At 43.5% G+C, this 9,596-nt stretch overlaps 1 protein-coding gene across 1 annotated transcript in view; it reads right to left on the bottom strand.

The window, feature by feature from the left end:
* Positions 1–7,237, bottom strand: part of ELMO2 (engulfment and cell motility 2) — a gene marked incomplete at its 3' end in the record, with an annotated part of 16,748 nt that extends 9,511 nt beyond the window's left edge. The window contains exons 1-7 of the mRNA XM_017735513.1: positions 5,752–7,237; positions 5,577–5,617; positions 4,987–5,059; positions 4,629–4,679; positions 3,465–3,646; positions 2,393–2,492; positions 2,046–2,197 (exon numbers count right to left, since the gene is read on the bottom strand). Of these exons, the coding sequence (XP_017591002.1) occupies positions 2,046–2,197; positions 2,393–2,492; positions 3,465–3,646; positions 4,629–4,679; positions 4,987–5,059; positions 5,577–5,617; positions 5,752–5,829 (677 nt within the window). The remainder of the gene's footprint in view (positions 1–2,045; positions 2,198–2,392; positions 2,493–3,464; positions 3,647–4,628; positions 4,680–4,986; positions 5,060–5,576; positions 5,618–5,751) is intronic.
* Between the last annotated feature and the right edge of the window lie 2,359 nt (positions 7,238–9,596).

Here is a 9,596-nt window from a genome sequence, read left to right as displayed (position 1 = left end):
CAGCAGGACAAGGCAGGGGAGAAAACAGGATGGGAAAAACTCAAAAAAGGCAGCTTAATAAAGCATAAGTAAAGGCTGTGCATGAAAGCAAAGGAAAACAAAAGATTTATTCTCTACTTCCCATTAGCAGGTGATGTCCAGCCACTTCCTGGGAAGCAGGGCTTCAGTACAGACAGCAGTTGCTTTGGAAGACAAATGTCACAGTAACAAATGCCCCTCATCCCTCCTTTCTGTTAGCTTTTATTGCTGAGCAGATGTCATAAGGTCAGTTTGGGTCAGCTGCCCTGGCTATGCCCCCTCCCAAGATCTTGCCCACCCTCCAGGGTACTGGGTGAGGGGAGGAAACATTGGAGAGACAGTTCTGATGCTGGAGCACTGCTCAGCAGCAGCCAAAACACTGGGGTTTTTATCAACACATTTTCAGCTCTCAGGGCACAGTACAGCAGTGTGAGGGCTGTTCTGGGGAAGTGAACTTCATCTCAGCCAGACCCAGTGCACTCTTGCATCAACCTCTTCTGATGAACAGAAGCCCAGTGTATCACCTAAACAAACTTTTGTGCATGAATATACCTCTTTTAAAAATATTTTTTTTATTTAACTACACATGTAGAAATAAATTTTTTATAAAAGATCTAAACCCAATACTTCTTTCAGCTTAAATACCTATTTTCCTCACTTTGACATATCTCTGGATAACGACCATATTCTTTCTTCTATTGCTCCCTTCCATTTTTTTTTCATTTTGGTCAATCTGCTGTACTTCAAACATGCAAATCTCCATGCATCATCCTAGGTTTTTCTTGGGCCTCTGAGCTGCACAGGTCTCTGAAGTCTGTCATTCATTTTGCTCTCCTTTTCAGGGTTGTTGCTCTTTTCATCACACTGCTTGCTTTTTGACAAAGCAGAACAATTTTTAGGTTAGTTTGTCCTCTTCTAACTCATCTCCTTTGGACTTGTTTCCATGGTCATGTTCTTCCAGAACATATCCTCTGTTTTGAACTGTTCCCTCCTGATGGTCTTGCCAAGAAAACCACCAGCAAATCCTGACTCACCCTCCACCTCCCTTTTCAAAATACTCCCTGCATAGATGCTTTCTTAAGTGACCAAATGTGTTCTGGAAGCACTTAAGCACACAAGTTTGTGTCTTGAACAAAGATAATTTGCTTAAAAAAACTGCACAAGTGTGTTCAATGTTGGGACCAAATCTGTGTTTGATTAAATCCAAAATAATAAAGCTGAAAGAACATATACTCTTTGCAGAACAAAGCTGCTGGAGTGTTCAGGAGAACTTGTTCAGCTTTTCTGTTAACCAAATTCAAATGTATAAACATTCCAAGCACACAGTGACATTGATGCAATACTTTGTTTGCCCTATAATTTTGTTAACCTACTGTTCACTGATTAAGGAGTGAAAAGTACAAATAGTGCTTTTCCACATGTTCAGAATTAAAAGGCTTGAATACCCAACCTACTCAAACTCTAACAATTACATGCTGGTTTTTTATATGGAAGAGTAGAACTGACCCAGACAAACAGCCCTAAGAGACAGATATTAATTTGCCAGTTTGTTTGGAAAGAGAGGAAGGAGATGAAGCAAATTTTTATTCCCTTCAAGCAAGAAAAGCAATTGTTTTCTGCCTCAGTATGCAGGACAAAACCCCAAAGATGAAGAGCTCTTAGCTTCTAGTGGAGACAATTTAAGGAGGGGTAAAAGTGACAGACAGCTGGATGCAGAACCTTTGGGAAGTTTAGTGAAATGCAGGTTTGGTCCTAGCACTGAACACACTTGGGCAGTTATTTTAAGCTAAATATCTTTGTTCAAGACTCATGTGCCCAAGTGCTTCCAGAACACAGAACATATTTTTATAGGATCTCACTTTTTAAAAAAAATCCATTAGAAATCTTAAAGGTCAAGTAAGTTGTCATATTGGTAATGCTTAAAAAATATCATCTTTAAGTGTTTCAAATGTAAAGTGATGTATTTTAAAATAAACAAGCAGTCAAAAAATGGGTGTAAATCACATCATTGCTGGGTGGACACTCACACTTGCAGGTGAGAAATGAGCTGTCCCACGGTTATCTCCTCTGCAATCTTCTGGTACAGAGTCTGGCTGTTGAGCACCATGCTCTCCAGGATGGCCAGGGACCGCTGCAGGATGGACACATCCACCATGGGCTGACTCACGTACCCTGCAATCTAAAAACACAGGAACCAGCAGGTCAGCTGGTGCCCATCCAGGAGGCCTTGTGGTGAGCGAGACAGGGCTCAGAAAGAGGAGTGCACTGTGTTCTCAGAGAGTACTTGGCTTCTCAGAGTCTTTTGCTTGTCCTGAAAGATGCATTAAAGCATGAAAAGAAATAGTATCCACTCGCCCCCTCCACCCAAACTCACCTGTTTGATGAAGGTTATTGAGACCATGTCCCAGGAGACAATACCGTGGTCCATGAGCTCCAAGAAGGCAGTCAGGGTGAAAGCCAGCATCTCACTGTAACTGAGAAATTGAAGAATTCAGTTACAAGAGATCTGCTGGCAAGAAAAAAAAGCCTGCTCAAGCTAGATAAGCTGGGTAAGAGAAAAATGTCACCACGTTCTCCTAATAAAACAGTTTGGCACCTGGGGGAGCAAAAAAGTGTATACATTTATGCAGATAATTTTACTGCTTTGTGGAAAGGTATTTTATTTATTTTATTTATTATATATTTAATATATTTATTAAATATAAAATTTATTTTATTTAAATATTTATATTTATTTACGGAAAGGAGAGCAGAGCTAGGGTAGAGATACCAGCAAAGTCACATTCAGTAGCTGCAGTCAGCAAGTCCAAGACAGACTAAAAAGGTATTTTTTCCTGGTTACAAGCACAAATTAAAATTAGCAGCAGTAAGTGCCTAGTCCTGCCACCAGAGACTCACAACCACCTGGATCAGTATTTTGCTAGTCAAAGGAACAAATATGTTTTCATATCAGAAGAAAAACTAAGGAAAGTTAATTGTCCTTCTCTAAATATTGGGACCTGACTTGAAATAAAATGAAAAGCACAGCATGAATTGTGGAAAATTTAATACATAACCACAAGACAGAACGATAAAGGAGACTGAGGGAAAGATTGCAAAAAATGCCAAAAACGCCTTAGTTGCTAATATGTAAAAAAAGCTATAAATGTTATGACAATAAGTTATCAAGACTTTAAAAGTACTTTCAATGAAACATAACAACTACAGCAGGAAATATAAGTGAATTATTTGCATCATAGTTCACTGTGAACGTGCTTGAGGAAACTTCCAGATCAGATTGTGACTGTCTCCTCTGCTGCCTCATGAGGTTTAGCAAATGACTAGAAAGACTTTGCTCCACAGATCAACATTTGCTATAAGGTTGGTTGCTTAACGCCACTTCAGCAAGCAAAATGAGCCCCTTATTCGAGGCCTTCTTCCAGAGTCCTGGAATAAAGGAAACTTACTGGGATAGAAGCTTGGTCCCACTCTCCACAAGCCGTGTCAGCACTGTAATCCCTTCCATGTTGATGAACTCTGTGGCAAAGGTGACGTCTGCTGAAAGTTTCGCCAGTTCCTTCATGGCATCCAGCCGGGCTTCCATGCTGTGCGACTGGATCCTCTCCATCAGCTGGCGAGCTGCCCTAGACTGCCAGGAAAGAGGGATGGTGCCAGTTACAGACCAGTCACCTGCAGTCTGAGTCCTGCCAGCATCAGCATTCTGTCAGAAGCCCATGGGTGGACAGGGAGAGCAGAGCCAGGATAAAGATACCAGCAAAGTCACATTCAGTAGCTGCAGTCAGCAAGTCTAAGACAGACTAAAAAAAGGCTTCTCTCAGCAACAGTTACAGCCAAGCAGGAGGTAAAATGCTATTTTATATATTAGAGCAAATGCCTGTTTTTCTCCTTGCTGAGGTGAGTGGAGGTGGGTATAGAAATATGGAGCAACACCATTAAAGAAATACAGTATTAATAAAAAGTCTCATAGATTCAAAGAGAAGCACGAGCACATTTTGTGTATCCACAAGGCATTCTGTAAGATTTCTCAGACACAGATCAATGACATCCTCTTAATTCCCTCTTGTCCAAGTACCTTCTCCCAGTTCTACTCACCCTCAGCTCTATGCCACTTGCACAAAAAAAGTTTAAGAATTTAAATAAAACGAAAGCTGCAAAAGATGACTTTTGAGGTCACAAGAGCAATGCTTCAGCAGCAACAACCTCCTCTTCATCAGCAGGAACAACCTCCTCTTCATCAAATTTGTCATTATATTAATTTTTTGCATTCAGTCACTGGAACTGCTGCTTTCTGACTGACCCTGCCAAGTGCACTCATACTGAGAATGCATTTGTCAGGTGTTTCACAACATCCTAATCTGGGAGATGCATTAAAACTGTAGACTGGATTTATTTACAGAAAGTCCTATAAAAGGGCAGAGCATCCAAAGGAAAGACACACACCACAGCCAGGATGGAAAACAAGGAGTGTGTGTCTCACTGTGTGGAATGGCCCACAACAAAGGCAACCCCCCTGCAATTTGGGGAGAAGGAGAAAGAAAAGCCAAGAGGCAAGAAACAGCCTGTCATCCATGGAGAGTTACTGAGAAAGAGGGAGGTGAGGAAGCGTTTACCGGGGAGACTGCCAGCTGTAGGATCGTTCCATTCTTGATGTCACAGCGAGTCTGAAAGAAAACAAACTGTGAAAAAGTGGGGGGGGAAAGAACCCAACCAGATCTACAGCACCCATCTGTATGCACAAGTAAAGAGGCTCCCATGCCACACAACCCTACTGAGGGTACCACACCTACAGGCATGCAAGGGGAGCAGTGCAAAGCTCCTCAGCTGAACGGCACCATTTGAGTCTGAGTCTCTCTGAGAGCAGAGATGCTGCTCCTCAAGGATTAGTGCCAGCATTGTTCTATGACTCTAGTCCAAGGCATTCTGCACTCTCACCCAGGATATGAACAAACTGCTGCCTCTCACACTGACCTGCTCTGTGATGTACAGCTGAGGACCATCAGCATAACGCAGCGTGTAATACTCAGGGTTTGGCAACGACCACCTGGCAGAGGAAGAAGAAGGATACATTAAGCTTCTTCCTCCTCTTTCTTCTGGCTCTCAATTAGGAAGTAGAGCTTGATCCCAGGAAGGTGCAAAAGAACTTTCAAGCAAAGCTTTAGCAGGGGGAAATTAGACCTCCCAAAGAGGAGAGAGAACCTCTCTTGAGGAGAATGTGGGACTTCAGCCTACTCTAAACTCCATGGAACATCTGAATAGGCCTACACTTCAAGAACTGCAGGATGGGCCAATCCTCAGAGACACTGACCCTAGGGCATAAAAATGCATACACTTAGAACTGGAATAAAAAGGAAGGCCCTCATTTTCAAGGAGCTCCTTTTTTCAAAGGAGATCCTTTTCTTCACAATTTAAACCCCAGCCCATTCCATGGCCAAAACTGGCAGCAGGCAGCACAGACTGTGCTAGCAGCACATTAACAAGCAGCAGACTTCCACAGTAACCCAGCAAGATGTGTCAGCAGGACAGACTTTCTCCACAAGGGTTCCCAGAGAACTACTCACCCATCACAGACCTCCTTGATGATGGATGCAAGAGGCCTTTTCTAGAACAGAAAGAGAGTCCTCAGTAGTCGTGTTCCTCTCAACCAGAAAGGAATACTGCCCATTTCTATGCTTCCCACATTCCAGTATCAACGCTGGGGTGCCTTTCCTCCCCCACCTGGTTACCATGTCTCACCTGATCTATTTCCAGCAGCTGGGCATTGGCACCTGGCCACTCAACAGCCACTTTCACAATGTCTGAAGGTGGTGGCATCGCTCCAGACTCCTCCAGGTGCCTTTACAGCAGCATACACCTCCACACCTGTTAAGAGAAAGGATAGTGAGCATCTTCTCTGAAAGCTATTTCACTTGCTGCATTGGATCTAACACCAAGCTTCAAAATACCTAAGACGAGGTTTCCTGGGCCTGATAGGAAACATCCAGTATTACCAGTGATCAAGGCCTCACAGAAAGAGCACGTTGTGAAATTGTATGCCCAACCTCATCACCCAAGAAATACTTCTGAGAACTTGCTGGGGCACTCACAAGGAGGATCACTGATCAGCAAAGCCCCATCTGCCACCCACTGTCTGTACTAGCAGCTCCGTTTGCAGCTACTAAAGCAGCAGCTCCCTAGGCTCAGCTGCAGTCTGTGAGTGAGAGCAGGAACAGACTGCCCAGGTTGCCTGCCTCCCATGGGCTGGTGTTTACTGGATGCCCCATCCAAATATCTCAGATAACTTGATCCACTCAGGATACCCGAACAGGCCTTTAGGCAAAGCAGCAGCAGCTAGCTTTATCTTATTCCCTTCCTGCAACATCATAAATCCAAAACATGAGCATCCATCACAGAAAATAAGGTAACTCAGCACTTCCTCTGGAAGTCTACTTTTCACTCCTTTATCTGCCTTTCAGAGCATAAGCTTGTGTTCAGGGTTTGGCCCCAGTCAGTAGTCAGTCATTTGTGCCCAGAAAATTGGACTGCATGACTTCCTGCACTCCTATGACAGCCAGATTTGGTCCACTTTACCACTCCACCCCTTGGGAAGTATCTGGCCACCCAGATTCAGAATTTCATTATATTCTGGAAAGTCTACCCCAACTGACAGAGATGGCTACATGTCAGTACTCCTGGCCTTCTCTTTCTGTTTGAGCACCAATCACAAGAATGGCTTGCATTTTCTTAAAACTCATAAAATGGCTTTAAGACTAAACACATCTCATGCAGAAAAGTGCCAGTCAAGTTAGGTTCAAAACAACATCTCCAACCTTTCAGATAAGCAGCACACATTAGCTGGCCTTGGAAAAGCAGCAGACTTGGGGCACAAATGAGGGTAACTACCAATATACAACCAGTACTCCCCAAAGAGCCCAATTTGTATGACACCCCCAGACCTGCAGGATATACAGCTTTCTATGTATTAAATCTAGAAACAGGCAGGCAGTTCCCAAATGGTGTGTGATTTCCACTCACTGTTCTCCAGCAATTAAAGGCTATGATGGCCTAAACCTGAAATCCTGAGAAACGTTAGTCCTGTGCAAAAGCACACACACAACATCCCCAGTTACCAGCCTGTAATAACTGAACAGGTAATTACCTCTCCCACGAGCGAGCCAATTCTGAACCACAAAATATCTAAATCCATTCAGTGTTCAAGGCACAGCAAATACACAGTGAAGAGACAAGGCTCAAAGATTACTCCCAGAGTATTAAGAACTGAATTTGCAACTTTTAAAACTAATTTACCCATGAGTAATTTTGCATGAGTAATTAGCATCTAATTACCACTTCTCCCTTCAGCCACTTGCAGTACAGTCATAGTCTTTTATTTGTATTGCAAGTGGCAAGTTGCTACTGAAAAGTACAAGGAAATACAGCACCTTATATGCCAAAACAAAGACATCCAGATTACTAGAGGTAGAAGCATTTACAAATCTCTAACTTGTCTTTTCCCACACAAAGAACAGGCCTCATTCAGAGAGGGGAAGTGCCCATTAAAACAGAAGCACTGCTATGAGGGGAAATCCTGCAGAAATCATAGAACAGTTAGGTTGGAAAATACCCTTTAGATCATGAAGTCCAACCACAAATATAACACTGCCAAGTCCACCACAAAACCACATCCCTAAGAACCATATAAATGAAACAGGAGGTTCATGAAACAGGAGTTTCATCCCCAAAGAAGTACTGCAGAGGCACACAGCACCTAAAGGTCATGCACTCTACCTGCAGCTCCCCTGATATCCTCACCACCAAAACCAGGGACCAACAAAGTTGTATTGCCCTACTTTGATATCTCCAAAAAAAAAAAGCTCTCAGCTGCATACAAACTCAAAGTAACTCACCATGATATTTAAGACTTATTTCTGCCCCAAATTTCTTCCATAAATGAGCACCCACTCATGACTGGCAACCATGTTCCCTATTCCAATCAATATTCAAGGCACAGCAAATACACAATGAAAGAAACAGAGCTTCAAGACTGATTTTTTTTTTTTTTTGCACAGCAGCACCACAGAGCAGAAACCACAGAGATATCTATCAAGGCAGAGATTTGAACACCAAAGTGACTTGGCTAAAGGAGAACCCAGAGAAGTAGGAATTAAACATTTAAAAAGGCAGGAAACTCTTTAGAACAGTCTTGGGCAAACAATGGTTTGAAGGACCAACACAGATCAATGGCTAAGGAGAAGCAGCTTTCCAGAAGAGAACAAGGAAGACTGGACTACAAATACAAAGGGTACTTCAGGTCAGCCTCTTAACATGAAGTTGTCTGCCAAAAGCACGCTTTGAAAAGATTTCACTGCATGTCTGCAGACAAGAGGGGTGTCAAGATGTTTGGTTCTACAATGGATATTTTGCAGTGCAACAGTCATAGAGCTGATAAAATGACTTCAGAAGCTCTTGTGAAGAAGCACAGACCATGATGTTGCATAATTGTGATTATCAGTCAGTCACTTATGTGCATGCTCTCACAGCACATTCTTCTCAACAGCATGTAAACAGTTTCTCACAGTTTTGTAAAGGGAGACAGAAGCAAAGCTAAAATCCATCAAAAATTAATTCAGTCTGCTTCTGCAGAGTGAGATCTGTCATACAAAGCAGTGGTGCAGGGGTAGCTGCAGGGCAAGGAAAAATCGGCAAAGCCACTAAAACCACACTATTCAAAAGACTTCTGAGAAGCTCCAAGCTAAAACAACTAGAGTATTTTAAGCAGAATTTCCCTATTCACAAACTCAATCTTCTTTTCATCACAGATAGAGAACAAAGTGTGCTGCACACAGAATGAAAATGAGGAGGATGAAAGAACATTCCCTGAAAAAGAAAAGCTGCCTGGTAGAATCCCCCAGTCAACAACTGAATAGCAGCTTCTGAAACCTGTAGATGCAACAAAACACTCTTGGCAGTCCTCAGCAAGTCCCCAGATGGTACCAACGGGCCAAGCTAAAGTTGGAAGTGATGTCGGCAGAGGGACTAATGGGACAGGTGGGCAGAGAAGACACATCCCTTGGCCAAGCAGCATGAAAAGGTAGGAGATAACAGAGCCCAACCCGAGGGCTATGCAATTTTCAATGTTACCTCACTAAAGAAGCGATGAGAAACCAGATAAACCTCTAGATAAACCAGAGAGCCAAATGGCTCAGATTCCCTGCCTCTGGAATCCTACATTCCTCCAAAGGCCTTCCATGGCTGCACTTTGGCTCTAAAGCACCAAGCCTATGGGCCCTGGTCACGCACATTTCAACACAGTACACCAAAGACCATCGCTTGGCAAAGACAGAAACTGATAGCAACAGGCAAAAAGAGAACTGCTTTATTATTTTTACTCAGTCTAGCGACTTCAAAGTCGCCAGCCAGGCGACAACCCCTGAAGCTTGGCCCAAAAAGCAGTTCAAGGCATTAAACAATAATTTTTTGCTAAGCACTACCCGTGCTGTGCCTCGGCTCCCGAGGCAGCAGCGGCCTCGCCCTTCTCGGGGGCTGCTCGGCCTGGGCGCGGCCCCGGGGGCAGCGGGGGCGGTGCGTCGGGAGCGCGGCAC

Source organism: Corvus brachyrhynchos, unplaced genomic scaffold, assembly GCF_000691975.1.
Source record: "Corvus brachyrhynchos isolate BGI_N302 unplaced genomic scaffold, ASM69197v1 scaffold10, whole genome shotgun sequence".
Classification (NCBI taxonomy): domain Eukaryota; kingdom Metazoa; phylum Chordata; class Aves; order Passeriformes; family Corvidae; genus Corvus; species Corvus brachyrhynchos.
Note: the sequence above shows the minus strand (reverse complement) of the source record. Positions and strands in the feature narration are given on the sequence as shown.